The sequence below is a fragment of the Lutra lutra genome, chromosome 9, assembly GCF_902655055.1.
Source record: "Lutra lutra chromosome 9, mLutLut1.2, whole genome shotgun sequence".
Lineage (NCBI taxonomy): Eukaryota > Metazoa > Chordata > Mammalia > Carnivora > Mustelidae > Lutra > Lutra lutra.
Genome location: NC_062286.1, coordinates 127659680 through 127678289, shown reverse-complemented (window position 1 = coordinate 127678289; position 18610 = coordinate 127659680). Strand labels below are relative to the sequence as shown.

Genomic DNA, 18610 nt, shown 5'->3' with positions numbered 1-18610 from the left:
GAATGCATCTTCATTCTCATTTCATTTCCAGAAGTAACTGCTGTGAACTAAACGGGGACCACCCTTCCAGACCTTTGTCTGCAACCTAATCTCCGTACCTCAAATGATTTTTCCAGAAAAAAACGGGCCATACCACACGTATGGTTCAGGAACTCACTTTCTCTCACACTCTTTCTTTCCCCGTCAACACAGAGTCAACTTTTTTTTTTTTAACCTCTGCATCACATTGTATAATGTGGGATTAATTTCCCTGTCCCTGTTCCCTTGTCACTGTTTCTTTGTTGGACGTTTAGGCTGCTACCAATTTCACAAGAATTCTAACGAGGCTTTGGAGAAACCCGTGGTGCTAATAGCTTGTGGCCTGGCACTCCTGTTTCTGTCTGATAAACTCCTATGGGGGGAGGTCTGGGTTAATTCTGACCTATCTACCAAATTACTGTAGACAGTGAGACCAAATGACATGGCTATCAGCGGTGCTTAAACTGGCCCTTCCCCTCCACGAGGCCGCAGAAAACAGTGAGGACCAGAAAACAGTGAGGCCCCTCCGGCAGAGGTGCACCTCCTCCCTGTCCTCCTCCGCCTCCCCACTCCCCTGCCATCCTACCTGTCCCTTCCTCCCCCTCCTCTCCCTGCTGTCTGGTTGGACTCTGTGGTCTGGGTGCGAAGACCAAAGACATGTTCTCAGGGAAGAGAAGGGGAGCCAGAGCCTCGACCAACGTGTACCCACCTCCATGAATATTCCCTCCACCTTGACATTCAGCCCACTTTTCCATGCTTTGTCTGGTGTCCCGCACACACTCCCAGGGCTTCCCCCACCTGCACACACCCTCCTCCTCTCACGCCTGCAGGTTCAGCCACAGTCACAGGGAATAAAGGGCATAGGATCTGTAAGGACCCTATACCCACACAAGCTGGAAGCAGGACCTTTGAGCCAATGGAGTCCACACATAGGCCATTGATGGGCCCCCAGGTTTCTTTCAGAAAAAAAAAAAAAAATTTTTTTTACAAATGTGTGAATGTACAAGAATTTAAAAAATCAAATAGAGGGGGGCACCTGGGTGGCTCAATGGGTTAAAGCCTCTGCTTTCGGCTCAGGTCGTGATCCAGGGTCTTGGGGTCGAGTCCCACATTAGGCTCTCTGCTCAGCGGCGAGCCTGCTCCCCCACCGCCCCCACCGCCCTCTGCCTGCCTATCTGCCTACTTGTGATCTCTGTCTGTCAAACAAATAAATGAAATCTTAAAAATAAATTTTAAAAAATCAAATAGGACTATGAGATAGATAATGAAAAAGATCGTGGTTTTTCTTTTCCCATTTCTCGATTTTTTAAAAGCTGCTTCCTTCGGTATTTATTTCCATTTGTCTAAATCGCATGACCATGACCATCCTGTTATTCCTTCCTCTTTTGGTTTTGAGCGATATCAAGTGGGTTCCTTTCTACTGTTGGACTCCAGATCTCACCCATCCAAATACACACTCTGCTTCTCCTAAAGTTAATACTTCCTCCTTTGATGGTTTGAAACATTGAAGACACACACACACACACACACACACACACAATTCTCTCTTAAACTCTGTCAGAGCGAGACATATTCTCTTCATACAATGATATGATAGCTTTGGTTCATTTGTTTTGTTTTTCATCCTTCCTGGAGCCTTCCACATTCTTCTCTTCTCACTTGGACAGTTGCTCAGTTGTCAACCTGGCCCCTCCCTTCCCATCCCTCTGCAAGTTCCCTTTGTCTCTCTCCTCATTGAAGGTCCTGTTTCTTGGATCCTATGTCTCTTTCTTCCTTCCCTTCCTTCCTTCCTTCTTTCTTTTTTCTTAATTTCAAATTGTGGGTAAATCTATTTAACAAAGTTTGCCATTTCAACCATTTTTTTAAAAAAAGATTTTATTTGAGAGAGCGAGAGAGTGTGAGAGAGCACAGGAGAATGAGCATGGTGGGGTGGGGAGAGGGGAAGAAGGGCAGAGGCAGGGGCAGAAGCAGGCTTCCCGCTGAGCAGGGAGCCCCATGAGGCTCGATCTCAGAACCCTGAGATCATGACCCGAGCCAAAGGCAGATACTTAACTGACTGAGCCACCCAGGCGCCCCCATTTCAACCATCTTTACGTGAACAATTCAGCAGCATTAGGTACGTTCACAACGTTGTACAACCACCATCACCTATTTACAAGACTTCATCGCTTCAAAGAGAGACTCTGTAACCATTAAGCAATAATTGTCCCTTCCCCCTCCTCCCAACCACTGGTAACCTCCAATCTACTTTCTGTCTCTATGGACCTGCCTATTCTAGATATTTCTTATAAGGGACTCACGGAATATTTGTCCTTTTGTGCCTGGCTTATTCCACTTAGCATCATGTCTTCAAGGTTCTTCCATGTTGTTTAATCCTTCTTTACGGTTGAATAATATTCTGTTGTATGGGTAGACTACGTTTTGTCTACCCACTCATCTATGAACAGACACCCAGGTTGTTTCCACCTCTAGGCTGTTGTGAGTAAGGCTGCAGTGAATACTGGCAACAAGTATCTGTTTTCAGATCTTTCAGGTATCTACTTAGGAGTGGAATTTCTGAGTAATGTGATAATTCTAGGTTTAGCTTTTTGAGAAAGCAACCCCGTCCTCAAGCAGCCAACCTGTTTTCCAACCTAGTACATTCCAACCAATGGTTTCCCCACACCCTTGCCAATAGTTATTATTCTCCAGTTTTGTGATGACATCCATCCTGGTGGGTGTGAAGTGGTAGCTCATGGTGGTTTTGATGGGCATTTCTCTAATGACAAAGTGGTTGAGCATCGCTTCATGTGTTTGTTGGCATTTGCACATCTTTGGAGAAAGGTCTAGGCAAGACCTCTGCTCATTTTTTATTTGGGTCGTTTGTGTTTTTGTTGTTTAGTTTAAGGGGTTCTTTATATATTCTGGATATTGAACCCTTGACAGATGGACAATTTGTGAGTATTTCCTCCTGTTCTATAGGTTGTCTTTTCACTTTCTTGACAAAGTCCTTTGACGCACAGAAATTTTTCATTTTGATGAACTTCAACTGTTTCTTCTTCTGTTGCTTGTGCTTTTGGTGTCACATCTAGACCTTACTGTCAATTCTGAAATCATAAAGATTTACCTCTGGGTTTTATTTTAAAGATTTTATGGTCTTAGCTCCTATATTTAGGTCGTTGACCCATTTGAGTTCCATTTTTTATATGGTATAAGGTAGGCATCTAACTGTGTGTTTTTCACGTATGGAGATCCAGTTGTCCCAACACCCTCTGATGGAGAGACTGTTCTTTCCCCATTGAATGAATGAACACTCTTTTCAAAAATCAGTTGGCTGTAGGGGCGCCTGGGTGGCTCAGTGGGTTAAAGCCTCTGCCTTTGGCTCGGGTTATGATCCCAGGGTCCTGGGATCCAACCACACATTGGGCTCCCTGCTCGGCGGGGAGTCTGCTTCCCTTCCTCTCCCTCTGCCTGCCTCTCTGCTACTTGTGATCTCTCTCTGTCAAATAAATAAATGAATAAATAAATAAATAATCTTTTAAAAAAATCAATTGGCTGTAGATGTTTGGGGTTATTTTTGTACTCTTAGTTCTCTCCAGTTGGTCTCTATGTCTGTCCTTATGCCAGTATCACACTGTCTTGATTACTTTATATTTGCAGCAAGTTTTGAAATCAGAAAATCAGAGTCCTCCTACTTTGTTCTTTTTCAAGATTGTTTTGGCCTTTAGGATCCTCTTGCTATTCCACATGGATATGAGGTTTGGCTTTTCCATTCCTACAATAAAGGCCATTGGCATTTTGATAGGGTTTGAACCTGTTGGTCACTTCGGGTAGTAGTGACATGTTAACAATCTTAAGTCTTCCTAAATATGAGCACAGATGTCTTTCCATTTAATTAGGTCTTCTTCAATTTCTTTCAGCAATGGTTTGTAGCTTTTAGTATATAAGCCTTTCACCTCCTTTAAATTTATTCCTAGGTATTTTATTCCTTTAGATGTTGTTGCAAGGGGAATTTCTTTCTTCCTTTCCTTTTTGGATTGTTTGTTATAGAAACACGAGTGACTTGATTTTTGTGTGTTAATCTTATACCCTGCACCTTTGCTTAAATTTTTAGCTTTAGCGGATTGCTTGTTGATTTTTTGGTATATAAGATCATGTCATCCATGAATAGAAATAGTTTTACTTATTCCATTCCAATTTAGGTGCCCTTTATTTATTTCCCTCTTTTTTTTTTTTTTAAAGATTTTATTTATTTATTTGACAGAGAGATTACAAGCAGGCAGAGAGGCAGGCAGAGAGAGAGGAGGAAGCAGGCTCCCTGCTGAGCAGAGAGCCCGATGCGGGGCTCGATCCCAGGACTCTGAGATCATGACCTGAGCCGAAGGCAGCGGCTTAACCCACTGAGCCACCCAGGCGCCCCTCCCTCTTTTTTTTTAAAAGATTTTTATTTACTTATTTGACAGACAGAGATCACAAGTAGGCAGAGAGGCAGGCAGAGGGCAGGGGGAGCAGGCTCCCTGCTGAGCATAGAGCCTGATGCAGGACTCAATCCCAGGACCCTGAGATCATGACCTCAGCAGAAGGCAGAGGCTTTAACTGACTGGGCCACCAGGCACCCCTCATTTCTCTTCTCTAATTGCTCTGGTGAGAACTTCTAGTACAATACGGAAAAGCAGTGGTGAAAGTGGGTTTCCATGTCTTGTTCTAATCTTAGGAAAAAAGGCTTTTACCATTGAGTATGATATTAGCTGTGGTGTTTTTTGTAGATGCCTTTGATCATGTTGAGAAAATTCCCTTCTATCCCCCAGTTTTCTGTTTTAACCGTGAAATGGTGTTGGGTTTTCATTAGTGCCTTTCCTGCATCAATTGAGATGACCATGTTTTTTTTCCCCTTTCATTCTAGTTATGTGGTGTTTTACATAGACTGGTGATTACATAGACTTGAACTACCCTTGCATTTTTGGAATCTATCTCTTTTTTTGACTTATTCTTTCATTTTTATTTTATTTTTTTAATTTTTATTTTTTAAAGATTTTATTTATTTATTTGACAGAGAGAGAGATCACAAGTAGGCAGAAAGACAGACAGGGGGGGGGGGGGAAGCAGGCTCCCCGCCGAGCAGAGAGCCTGATGTGGCGCTGGATCCCAGGACCCTGAGATCATGACCTGAGCCAAAGGCAGAGGCTCAACCTACTGAGACACCCAGGCGCCCTACTCTCTCATTTAAAAAAAAAAAAGATTTCATTTGGGACACCTGGGTGGCTCAGTCAGTTAAGTGTCTGCCTTTGGCTCGGGTCATGATCCTACGGTCCTGGGATCGAGCCCAGCATCAGGCTGTCTGCTGAGCGCGGAGCTTGCTTCTTCCTTTCCCTCTGCCTGCTGCTCTGCCTGCTTGTGTTCTCTATCTGTCAAATAAATAAAAACAGTCTTTTTAAAAAGACTGTATTTATTTTGCGAGAGAGCAGGCAAGCTAGCATGAACGGCGGAAAGGAGAGAGGGATAAGGAGACTCCCCTTTAAGCAGGGAGCCCAGGAAGAACTCTATCCCAGGACCCTTATATTCTCACTTTGATGGAGCATTCCGCCAGGGGGTTTCTGAGAAAAGGTTTACAGGAGATAAAAGTTTGAAACTTTGTATGCCTTCACATTTGACTGACAACTTGGCTGGGTACAGAACTCTAGGGAGGAAATAACTTTCCTTTGGAATTGTGCAGACATTGCTCCACTTCCCTTGCTTCCAGCATTGCCACTGGGTTCGATGTTATTGATTCATGTTCCTTTGAATGAGACCTGTCTTATTCCCTCAAAAGCTTTTAAATCTTCTCTTTGTTCTCATTATTCTGATATTTTGCACTAATGTAGCTTAGTGTCATTCCTTTTACATCCATTGTGTTGGGCATTCAGTGTAACGTTTTAGTTAGGCCACTACTATCTTTCAACTCTGTGAAAGTTACTTAAAAAAAAAAGTTTAAAAAAATGTAATTTCTCTGTTCCTCTTTTTTTTTTTTTTAAGGTTTTATTTATTCATATGACAGAGAGAGATCACAAGGGAGCAGAGAGAAAGGGGGAAACAGGCTCCCCGCCGAGCAGAGAGCCCGACACGGGGCTTGATCCCAGGACCCTGAGATCACGACCTGAGCCGAAGGCAGAAGCTCAACCCACTGAGCCACCCAGGTGCCCCTCTCTGTTCCTCTTATTGGCATTTCTGTTAGTTGTATATTGGACCTCCAGCTAGTCCTCTAATTCTTTTTTTTTTTTTTTTAAGATTTTATTTATTTATTTGTCAGAGAGAGAGAGGGAGAGAAAGCAAGCACAGGCAGACAGAATGGCAGGCAGAGGCAGAGGGAGAAGCAGGCTCCCTGATGAGCAAGGAGCCCAATGTGGGACTCGATCCCAGGACGCTGGGATCATGACCTGAGCCGAAGGCAGCTGCTTAACCAACTGAGCCACCCAGGCGTCCCTAGTCCTCTAATTCTTAAAATTCTTTCCCCCTTTTCTTTCCTTGTCTCTTTTTTTTTTTTTTTTTTTCAAGATTTTATTTATTTATTTGAGAGAGAGAGAGCATGAGAAGGGGGAAGACCAGAAGGAGAAGCAGACTCCCCACCGAGTAGGCAGCCCGATGTGGAACTCGATCCTAGGACTCCAGGATCATGACCTGAGCCAAAGGCAGTCGCTTAACCAACTGAGCCACCCAGGTGCCCCCTTGTCTTTTTCTTCTACTTTCTGGGCACTATCAACTTTATCTTTCAACCCGTGTGTTGAATCATCCCTGCAATCAGTTTTAAATTTCCCAAAGTCCTTTCTCGCCTCTCAACGTTTCTTTTTCTATGATAGCAGCCATGGCTGGTAGAGGGATAACTTCCATAAGTGGAAGGATCAGTTCTTCTACTGTGATGAGTAGGGAAGAAGGAAGGATGGATATGGGTGGGAGGAGACTGGCAGATGAGGTGGCAGGAAGGTGGGGGTATTCCTTCTAATGACTTCCATTTTTCTCTGTGATATAGACGATGAGCACATATATTGAGACAACAGGGAAGTTAACAGGGCAGGAGGTTTGAAGACAGTGAAAAGGGAAATCAAAGGGAATTCAAAAACCCAGCTGCTTCCTGGGCAGCCCTGAGGATCCACACTGAAGCTGGAGACCATCAGTCAACCATGGCACCAGTGGGCTTAGTCAGATTAGCTCCCGGTAAAGGTGTGGAGAAGATGGGCGCAGACAGCTCTGTGGTTGGTGTTCTCACTGAGCAGTCTGGAAGAGCAGCGGGGCCAAGAAATTAAGGATATTGACAACAAAGGGGTTGATGGGATTGGACAGGGCATTTCTGTCACTTTTGTTTGCTCACAGTCTCTGGGAAACTTAATGAAGTTTGAGGGTTTAGTTTGACATTTTCCACCTGAAAGTTTGATGTTACCTTTTTTTTAAAAAAGATTTCATTTATTTATTTATCTATCAGAGAGAGAGAGAGAGGGAGAATGCGCGCACACACAAGCCAGAGGAGCGGCAGGCAGAGGGAGAAGCAGACCCCCGCTCAGCAGGGAGCCGGAAGCGAAGTGGGACTCGGTCCCAGGACCCTGGGATCTTGACCTGAGCCAAAGGCAGACACTTAATGACTGAGCCACCCAGGCGTCCCAGTTTGATGTTATTTAAAAACTGTAGGGCTTTGCTGAATTTTCCACCCTTGTCCACCGTTTCTGGGGGTTCCCATTGTTTACATTTCTCTGTGTAGACAAGTAGACGGGTTTATCTTTACCCTTTGTTTCTTATCTTCAAAATAGAATAAGGGGGGCACCTGGGTGGCTCAGTGGGTTAAAGCCTCTGCCTTCGGCTCAGGTCATGATCCCAGGGTCCTGGGATCGAGCCCCGCATCAGGCTCTCTGCTCAGGAGGGAGCCTGCTTCCTCCTCTCTCTCTGCTTGCCTCTCTGCCTACTTGTGATTTCTCTCTGTCAAATAAATAAATGAAATCTTTAAAAAAAAATAAAAAAAAAATAAAATAGAATAAGGGCCCCCTAACAATAAAGGGAATGCTTTATTCTCTTCAATAATGGCACTATTGATATTCATTTTGTGTTTTCTGGATGTTTTACCATGAAAGTAGAAACAGACTCTGACTGTGTTATCACCCAGATGTTCAAAGTTTATTTATGTTGTTTCAATACACTGACAACACACCACAGTTTGTAAATTTTTCTCCCTCAAGAGCCAAGAGTCACTTTATCTTAAACCAGAAGATGCTCTTAAAGAACACACACACACACACACACACACACACGCACATGCGTGCACACACACACATACGGAAAGTACAAAAACAATCCCACCAAAGTGCATGTGAATGAAAGTGCAAACAGGCTTCGCTTTCAAACTCTGGGTTTGTTCTCTCTGCTTCAGAAATTAAACAGAAAGGTCCTCACTGACCTAAGCCAGGGCTGGGCCGGGTGCTGGGTGCAGCTGTTGGGGGCCAAAGTGTGAGCCGTGTCTGCTGCCCAGAGCAGGGCGCTGGCGCCCTCCCTTCACCTGCATCCCCATCAACGTGGGAGGATCTCCTCTAGGGACAAGATGTGGGTGAATGGGGCCGGAGGGCCGACTGCTTTCCCCCTTTCTTACGGTTTCTTTCTGAAGAGTTTGACGTTGGTGCAGAAAGTTGCTGAGGTCTCCAAGTTCGGAGGCCTGGGGCCCCTCTCCTCAAGGCCCGTTGGTAGTCCAGCCTGCCTCTCCCGTCGGCAAGCACTGGGAGTGTGGCCGGCAGATCCGCGTGGCAGAGCTGTCCCAGTCCTGCTCCTCGGGAGTGGGGAGCTCCCACAGCACAGCCATGCATCCTTGCTGCCTTCTCCTTACACCACAAAGCCAGTTTCTCCTCAGTTTCATAGAGGAGCCGACCAGGCCAAGTTGCTAGAGAGTTCTGCCACCACCCAAGCGAACCAAGGGAGGCTCAAACCGGCCCCTCCTGCCTCTTGGCCAAGGGTCACCAATGCAACCTCTGTGAGCCTGAGCCTCAGCCAGAGGCAGGGCCTACCCACTTTCTTCCCAGGAAGGCTGTGCTCAGAGCTGCCTCTAAGGGCCAAAAGGGCAGGAACATCAGAAGTCCTGTGGGAGTTCAGCGGGGCGGCTGAATGGCTGCCCCAGCCCAGAGCTGTCTGGGCCCACAGGAGGGAGAGTCCCCTACTGGGCTGCGGCCGGAAATCAACAGAGCTTTGGGTGTCCCACTTCTATGGGAAAGATAAAGCTTCATATTTTAACAATAATAGCCCTTGACATTTTCCCAACACTGAGCCTCACAGATGCACCTGTCAAACACTTCTGGGGGGCGCTGATGTGCACACACATACCACGTGACTGAGGGAAGGGGCCTGGCTCCGCACCCTGCAGGCCCATCGCAGCACCTGGGGCCACGGGAGCTTGGCGGTTGCCCCTCACCTCCCTGTGGGGCCAGCTGCTCTGGGCCCTCTGCCCCAGCCCCACCCTGGCTGGTTTGGCAGTGGCTCGGTGGAGGCTCGGCCCCCACTTGGACAGAAAGGTTGAAGTCCCCGAGCCCCGGCAGGCACCCAGCTGGCAGTGCAAGACAGATGGAGAGTGGTAAGAAAAGCGTACGGAACACAGAGAATTCAAAGACAGAAGAATTCATCTTCCCAACTCCCAACTTCAAGCGGGCTTTGTAAGACCTCAAGAGCAAGACATTGACGGGACAGGTCGAATGTGATGTTGTGAGGTATGCGTGCTAGACCAAGCGGCACATCCCCACGGCAGGAGGCCTGGCAGGCATGGGGTCCTCACCCCAGGGCCAATACCCTGGCTGAGATCCATGCCTGCAGGGAAGGTAGGCCCAGCTTCGGGGACCATCATGCCTACTGGAGATGCCCCTCTGGGGAGCAAAGACCCGAGATTGTCTGACGATTGTCTGACATACCCTTGTGCTGCCTCTTCCCCACACCTGATACAGGAAGGGTATATGGGGAACACATGTGGAGCCTTAACCTCTTCCGCACAGGTGAAGCAGGTCCTAATCCATTCTGCTGGAAACAGGGCTTGGCGTGGGCCACCAGAATGCCAGCTCATCCAGAACAGCATGCTCAGGAAGGCATCTGGGCTTGGCGTCCCGAGAAAAGCAGCCAGAGACGCCCAGTGGATCCTATGACAACCTGTTTCCGAAGCTCACCCATCCACGTGGGAAGAGCCAGTGGGGTCTGGGTGGGCTCTGCCCAGGAAACCAGACAGCAGAGCAAGAACATATGTTCGTGGCTGAGTCACTTCCTGGCTGGAGCCAAGGCAAGAAAAGCATGGAGAGAGGCCCAAGAGAAATGAGCCTCTGACCCGAGGATTCCCCTTCTACCAGATTGTCCTTAACCGCTAAGATAAAGACCCTTTGGTGATCACACAAGTCAGCTAGAGATGTGGGGCGGCCAGAGGCAGGGCCCCTCCGGTCTACTCCACCGGTAATGTTCCCCCAGCCCAGTCACACCCTCACTGGTGTGCCTGCTGGCAGATGAACCCCAGGACTTGGGGGCTAGGACTCCCATGTACCTTGTAGAAAGCAGCCCCAGAGAGAAGGAGCACCAACCCCTGGTAAGACGTACAGGGTGGTGGGGGTGTGGGTGGGATATGAGGAACTCGAGTTGGGAAGGAAGCATCGGCTGCGGAGGGAGGCCCAGCTTGGGCTGGAAGTGAGCCCAGCCCAGAGCCACTCACTTTAAGGTGTCATCGGCGTTTTTGAACATGAGAATGGCGTTATAGATCTTCAAGGCCGGACCCAGCTTGACGCTCATGATCTTCACAATGTCCGCCTGTGTCAGCAAAAGGAAGGCCTCGCCGTCAATCATCTGAGGGGTTGGGGGAGGGAGGTGGAAAGCGGAGAAGGTGGAGAGGGCCGTGGGAAGGAGTGACGGAGAGGTGGGTGGGGTATGTGTAGGGAGTGGGCAGGGGAGAAAGAGAATCGGAGTCAAGGATGTGGGGGGGGGGACGGGGAGGAGAATAGAGATGGGAAGAGGAAGGAAAAGGAGAAACGAGGGAGGGAGAAAGGAAAAAAGGAAGATAGCGATGGGGACAGAGAAGGACAGAGATCTCCATTGGCTCCCCCATGTTCACACACATACTCTTTCTCTTTCTTTCTGCTGCCTGGTCTGAGGTCAGTATGTGCGTGCATAACGTCTTCTGAGTCCTCCCAGCCAGTGGCCTCAAAGCAGGGCTTCCCCAGCAAAGCCCCAGGTTAGTGTCCCTGCTGTTGGCAGGTCAACACGCAGACACAGGGGGCATGGACAGGGGATGCAGTGGGATGTACACGGTGTCACCTATGAGCTATTCTTGCTGGGGGGTTGTGGGGAGAGAGGACGGGAGAGTAATTTAGTCTGAATCTGGGCTGGGCCAACCGCCAGACTGGACAGACTGACTACCTATGAGACCAGACCGTCAGTCTGCTTTGCCCTAATTTCTCACTCTAATGACTGGTCTGTGTCCCAGCCAGAAAGAATCTTGACGTTGTGTGTGTCTGAGTGTACCATTTCAGCCCAACCACGGCCACTCCCTGGAGCGTGGTCCAGATCCTGGGGGAGGTGATGCCACGGACCAGATCCTGGGAAGGGTCATCTTCAGCCCTCACAGGTGTCCTGCTCCCCACTGAGACCCCATCTGATGCTGGCGGTCCACCCTTTGCCCCTTCTGGCCACTGCTTTTGTATCCCAGACCATGCCGAACTGAGACACGTAGCAGGTGCTCAGGGTGGGAGAGAGCCCTTCTTTGACAAGGGGAGGATGCTGTAGCACCTAACTTTTGTGTGGCTCTGTGGCTGGCTGAATGACCGTACTCAGCAAGGAGTTATGACTGTCGTCACAGAGGGAGACCTCTAACCGGTGCCACATGCTTCTATCTCGTGAAACAGGTGTGGTAAAGGTGTGGCTGAGTTACCAAATAACAAGGTGTATGAGACTGGAAAGGCTTACTGGTATTAGAGATGACAGGATCAAGATTTAAAACAATGAGACTATGAAACCAACAAAATAACATTTAATAGGGATAAATGTAAAGTTTTACATTAGGTTAACAAAAAAAAGAACAGTGGTACAAGTAACAAACTGGAAAATGTGGTTAGATTATAATGGATAATTGATATAATAAAAGGCACTTGGGGACTTTCGTGACCTCCAAGCTAGTCTGATGTGGCTATAATGAAGCTAGTGCAAACTTAATTTTTGCTTAAAAAAAAAAAAGAAAAAGAAAAGAAAAGAAAAATTATATAGGGTTTGCATCTAGGGGAAGAAAAAACAACCCAAATATCCAGTAACAGGAGAAGCATGGGCTCTTCATAAAATGGAGCAGAACTCAGCAATACGAATGGACAGACCACTGGTATACACGATAACACAGATGAGCCTGAGAAACGTCACACTGAGTGAAAAGAGACAGACACCAAAGGATAAAAGCTGCACCCCCTTTTATGTGACATCTGAGAACAGGTATAACTAACTTACGGTGCTAGAAATTAGAACAGTGGCAGCTGATGAAGGCGGGGACTGACAAAGGAAAGACGTCTGTAAGAACTCCCTGGTATGATGGGAACGTTCTAGATCTTGGCTGAAGTGCTGGGTTCAGGTGCGTTCATCTCACAAAACTCGTGGAACTGTACTTCTAAGGTGCATGGATTTTGTTCCATGTACATTTTTAACTCCATTAAAAAACATCTGGGTGTTGGTTCAACGATTCTAACAAGTGTGCCCCTGTGGTGAGCGCAGCTGATAAGGTGCGGGGGGCAGGCTGTGCCTGGTGGCGGGTGGGGGTGTCAGGGTGGGAGTTGGATGGGGAATCTCTGTACTTTCCTCTCCATTTTGCTATCAATCTAAAACTGCTCTGTAAAGATAAAGCCCTTTTAAAAATAAAACCAGAAAGCACGTATGGGAGAACTCAACCGGTGTGTTCTGTGCTGGTCAGAAAGCATCTGAAACCGGGGTACAGCCCTGAACACATATGTCAGAGTAAGACCACCAGCCCAGGAGGCAAGCACCCGGAGTGGGGTGGCATCTGTGGGCTCCCCCGCACGAGGTTACTATGAAGAACCGGCTGTGCTGGGTCTGGAGGGAATGAGTCTTCTCAGGAAAGAGGAACAGACTTCTTTCCTATGGGCGCCTTTCCCATTTATGGGAAGCTGAGACTATGCTTTCCTGGATGAAGGGGGATCGACACGTGTATTCTTGGGAGGGGAGATCTAAACAAACTCCAAGCTACCCTTCCAGTTTCAAACTGTGTGAATTTGGAGAGTCACGATAAAACTCTTCACTTGAGGACTTAAGGACGACTATTCAGAGTTAAAACCACCACTGAGCCCCCCACCCCCACCCCAGTACCAGGCATTCTGTTATAGTGATAGGATTTGTGTATTACTCTATAGCAGGCTAGCGATATAATTATACTAGACATTCTGGTATCATGATCCATTCGTCATTGCCATTGCTCAGGACAGCCCTGCGAGGTTGTCACCGTTATGGCCCGCATTATCCCTGTTTTAACTCATTTTATAGATAAGAAGATGCAGACTCACACACAGTATAGGGCTCGAACTGGCAGAACTGGGATTCACACCCACCCTGTCTGTAAAGCTACGGTTCTTTTATGTACAACTCACTGCTTCCTGTCCTTGGTAAGCTTTCGGGTCTCGGTACTAAGTATGTGTTAGGACGCTGGCAGTAAGAGGCAGACCTATGCCTTTCAGGACCCACTTGAACTCACTGTCCCTAGTGAGCTGGGTTTGGAAGACAGGCCGAACGGAGAGCAGAGGAGCGAATGGAGCCCCTTCTCCGAGAGGCATTCTCCTTCCTGAGGTGATCTGAACACAGAGGGTTTGCAAGCCGGGCCACGGTCCGTACTGGATTTTTCCCAGAGACGTGGGTCACTGTGACCAGTCTCCCACAGGCAGGACAACAGAGGGCGCTCCCTGGCAGGGGGCAGCGCTGCTGAGGGCATCTGCTCCCTGTCGCCTCAGTGACTGACCCTTCTGCCCCCACTCTGCACTTGTACCTCACCTCATCTTTGAAGAGTCGTGCCTGGTCCTCACAGCCGGTCAGGGTCTGAACGAAGCTGAAGACCTTGGAAACCAGAGAAGCACCTGTTGCCAAGGGAGTGGGGGCCTGGGAGCGCAAGGGGAAGGCGGGCCCACGTGCACTGGCTGCTCTTGGGGCTTTGACAGTGACATTTTTCCTTATTAGCCTGCGAGGATGTTTGTGTCCCTGCTGCTGGGTGAGCAAGCCGGGGCCCAGGGGAAGCATCTCTCCCACTGGACTTGCATGGGGACTAGCAGCACGGGCCGCCCCCACCCGCCAGGGGAGGGCTGCTGAACCATCACTTGGCCCCTGCCGGGCACCCACCCAGAGGGACCACGGACAGGAGACAGGAGCAGCAGATGCTACCAGGAGCCGAGTCCGCCTCTACCTGCCAGGGGCCTTTCCTGAGCCCTCCTGCTGGGCTGTGGGGAGGAGGGCAAAGTAGGGGAGAGGAACGGGGATGGGTCCTCGCTCTCACCTCATCAATGGTCCACTTGGCAACCGCGGAGGCCGAGATGCCCGCCACTCCTGGCAGGAGCTTGCAGTGCTGCTCCCAGCACACGGACAACGAGCGGTCCGGGTGGGCCGACAGGGCTGACATGAAGAGGGACTGGTGCATGGCGTCCGCGGCTAGCGCTGCAGGCGGAGGCCGGCAGGCTGACTCTGAGGACGAAGCTGGTCCCCAGGGCCCGCTCGTACCCATGCCCCTTGGGAGGACCGAAGCCCCTTTCTGAGAGTCTTGCAGAGCCAAGAGGGAGGGCGATGGGAGCCCTCACGCACTGCTCGCTCCCCCTGGTCAGGTAAGGCCCTCGCTTCACAGACTTCTGGGGCTCAGCTGTCAGGAGTGACTACAGCCCCCTCTCTCTGAGGCTACATCACCCTGGGCCCCATGAGGAGATGCTGTAGCATTCCTGACTGTTCTCTAGATGCCCCGCAGCAGAACGGCCTCCACCCGCCAAGGAGCTCAGCCCTGGCAGCAGAAGCCCATTCGGTTTGCCCTCCTCTTCCTGAGACCTTCGGGGCCCCGACCCACCGGTGGGGGCCCGGGGGGATTCTGTGCGGGAACCCAGCCTGGAAGCCTCAGCCACTGCCCCCGGCTCCCGTCCTCTCCCCTGTGCTCACCCGAGCCTGGTCCAGTTTGCCCGCTGCCTGCGCGGACCTGCTCGCCACCTCCACGCTACCTGCCACCTGCCGCTCTGCCTGCAGTCCCGGCTCCTGGCCTTCAGCCTCGGCTGCTACAGGGTCTCCTGTGGGACGCCGCTCTGCTGGGCCTCCTTCTTGGCCAGGCCTGGCGCCCGCCTGCCTGGACTTCAGTTACCTTTGGCTGCTCTGACAAGCCTGGCCCCTGTCTCCCTCACTAGCCTCGGCAGGCCTGGAGCCACGTGGTCACTGTCCCAAGGGGCTTGCCCTGCCTCTAACAGTCCAAGAGAGCTGCCTCTTTCCTGTTCACGGGGCATTGGTTCTGGACACGCGGCTGTAGCTCGCCACCACCCCCTTCTCATGGGGCCTCCCCTGCTCGTCACAGACTGTCCTTCCCTGACCCTTCGGCCCCTAAGCTTCAGCCTTTCACCTCAACTCTGCACTTCGCAGCCACCCTCCAAGCCTCTGGGATCCTATCGGCAGCCCCATGTGCCATTCTCTGCCGTCTCCGCTTATTGGCCCCAGAGGGCCCCGCCTTGGGCACCACGAGGAAGCTGCCACCGTGCACTGCTCAGCCAGCTCTCCCACCTGCGGCCCCGGCAGCCTCTCCCCTGCCCGCTTCCGCCCCAGCGCTTTGTCTCCTGGCCACAGGTCTGGCCTCCTGCCTTTGAGGTCCTGTTTCTGGTTCTCCATGTACAGGTGGAGGAGTCTTGGGGGACAAGGCCACGAGGCTGTAGGGAGCTTTGTTCCTTATCTTTCTCCCCCAGAGCATGGGACAGGAGCTCTCACATGCAGTCGGGGTGTCTTATCGAACTGCAAACTGACTTGGGGCCGGTCAGAACCTGCTAAGGTTTGTTTTTTGTTTTGGGGTTTTTTTTTTTGGCCTTATAAACAACGGAAACATATTCCTGACAGTCATGGCAGCTGGGAAGTCCAAGATCAAGGCACCAGCAGATTTGGTATACGGTGAAGGCCCACTTCCTGGCTAACAGATTGCCAACTTCTCACGGGGTCTCACTTGGCAGAAGGAGCACTGGAGCCTCTGAAGTCTCTTTTATAAGGGCCCGGATCTCATTCATGAGGGCTCCACCCCTATGACCTAATCACCTCCCCAAGGCCCCACCTCCTAATACCGTCACACTGGGGATTCAGTTTCACATATGAATTTGTGGGGGGACACAAACATTTAGTCCATAGCATTATTATTGTTGTTGTTGTTATTATTATATTATTGGATAAGCCCTTCTTCACCCTCTCTGGGCTGCAGCCTCAGTCTCTGAAAAGACTTAAGTTCTCAGGATGCTTCTGGAATTAATTAATAATTAGCACACGCCCTCTGGTGGTCAGAACACGGCAAGCTGGCCAGGTGTCCGTCCCATAGAGGGTAGAAAAGGTGCCCACTACAGTCCCATCCCCAGAAGTCCTCACCCTGGGGGCCTGAGAGGCTGGCCAAGCCCCTCCTCACTCAAGCCCGAAGCTGCAGGACGTGCCTTCTGCTTCCACCAAGAAGAGTATGGACTGGCAGCACGAGGAGGTCAGCCACACTCAGGGCTAATAATACCAGTAGGGACTGGTGTTAAGCCCTTTACTTGACCTTTTCATTTAAGCGCCCAACTGCCTTCTGAGGTGGGCGTATTATCAGCATTGCACAAATGAGCCCCCCGAGGCTCAGAGAGGGGGTCACCTGCCCGAGGTCTCACAGCCCATAAAAGGCCGTCTGGCTCCAGGGCTGTGCTTTTAACCACCATCATAGATACCGCCCAGGTTGCAGAGACTGTTCCTGAAGAACTGGAATAGCTTAAGTGCTTAAGTGCTCTCCCACCCGCTCTTCTGGCCTCAAAGACAAGGGCATTCCACTCGACTGAGGTGAGATCGCCAGCACGCCTGCTGTGTGTCAGGCCCTGTGCCAGTGCCTGAAGCCGTGAGGTCAATCTGTCACCCAACGGGAAGCTCAGTCACCCTGTCCCTCCCTTTGGAACATGCTATGAGGTTCACTGTGTTCCCCCCAAATTCACATGGTGAAGACCTAACCCCCAAAGCCCCTGAATGGGACTATACAGTTAATCCTTGACCATGCGGTCAAGTCCACGTAGAACTTTGACATCCCCCAGAACTTCGCTGCTAACATCCCACTGTTGACTGGGAGCCTTACCAACGTCATATACAATTACCATAGGTTTTCTATGTTATATGGATTATATACTGTATTCTTTCAATAATGGAAGCTAGACAAGAAAACGTTATTAAGAAAATCCCAAAGAAAATACATTGGCAGTACATGCTACAAAAAATTCACATGTAAGTGGACACACACAGTTCAAACCCCTTTGTTCAAGGGTCAGCTGTACTGGGAGACAGGGTCTTTCAGCAGATGACTAAGTTCAAACGAGGCCATCAGAGTGGGCTCTCATCCAATCTGGTGTCCTGACAAGAAGAGCAATTTTGGACATGCGCAGAGACACCGGGAGCACACACGCACAGGGGGTAGATTGCGGGAGGACACGGCGAGAAAGTGGCCATGTGCGAGCCAGGAGCAAGGTCTCAGAAGAAACCAACCCTGTGGATACCTTGATCTGGGACTTTGAGCCTCTGGAAGTGTGAGAAAATAAATTTCTGTGAGTTAAGCGGCCAAGTCTGTGGTACTTGGTTGTGGCACCCAAGCTAAGACAAAGGAGCTGGAGGGGTAACTGACATCTGGCTAGGTGCTTCCACTCTGTTACACCAGTGGCACAGGGCAGAAGTCAGACCCGAGTCTGAATCCCAGCTCTACCCCTTAAAAGTCGAGTGACTTCGCCCTCTGAGCCTCCCAGTCCTCTTTTCTCAGCAGAAGAGAATGGTGTCCATGTTATAGGATGCCTGTGAGGGTCAGCGACCGTGTATGTAGAGTGCCTGTGACAGTGCTGGGCCCACAGTAGGTACGCAGTAAGTAAGTAAGTAAGTAAGTAGTTATTCTAGGTACTTGATACCCGAAAGAAGTATTAGTCATGTCTTCAAATGAGACTAAGACTCGGAGATATTAAGTGACTTGCTTAGGGTCACGCAGCTAGACAGTGCAAGCCAGGCCTCCCTCCCAGAAGGAGCAGAGCTGGGGGCCTCCTCCTGCTGCACAGTGGGGAGCCTGAGGCTCAGAGACTCACAACAGAGTCTCCAGTGAAGTGGGGCTGGAACCTGAAGGGACTCCTGAGCTCTCGCCTCTGCTCTGTGCTCTCCAAGGGCCTGAAAGGAAGAGGCGGCCTCCCTTCCACTTGTCCCCTTTGGGTCCCCTGGTGACTCATCCCAGCAATCACTAAGCACTCACTGTGAACACGGTGTGGAGGGCATGGCAGTAGAGGACTCGGGACTTACTTGGGAAATCTTCCTGTGGGATCTTCCGGTATTTAGGAGGGCGTCCAATCCTGGAGAGAGAGGGACCCAGTCCGTGGCAGGGAATCAGTGCCTGGCCTGGCCCCAG

At 50.0% G+C, this 18610-nt stretch overlaps 1 protein-coding gene across 8 annotated transcripts in view; it reads right to left on the bottom strand.

Annotated features, from left to right (window-relative positions):
* Nucleotides 1-8111: 8111 nt before the first annotated feature.
* The window catches only part of L3MBTL1 (L3MBTL histone methyl-lysine binding protein 1), a 34115-nt gene continuing 23616 nt past the window's right edge, over nt 8112-18610 (bottom strand). For 2 of the 8 annotated variants that reach the window (XM_047745364.1, XM_047745366.1), the window contains exons 19-20: nt 18505-18554; nt 14520-14655 (exon numbers count right to left, since the gene is read on the bottom strand). In XM_047745364.1, the coding sequence (XP_047601320.1) occupies nt 14650-14655; nt 18505-18554 (56 nt within the window). In that variant the 3' untranslated portion in view covers nt 14520-14649. The other 6 variants (XM_047745365.1, XM_047745363.1, XM_047745360.1 and 3 more) reach the window with 5 other exon arrangements.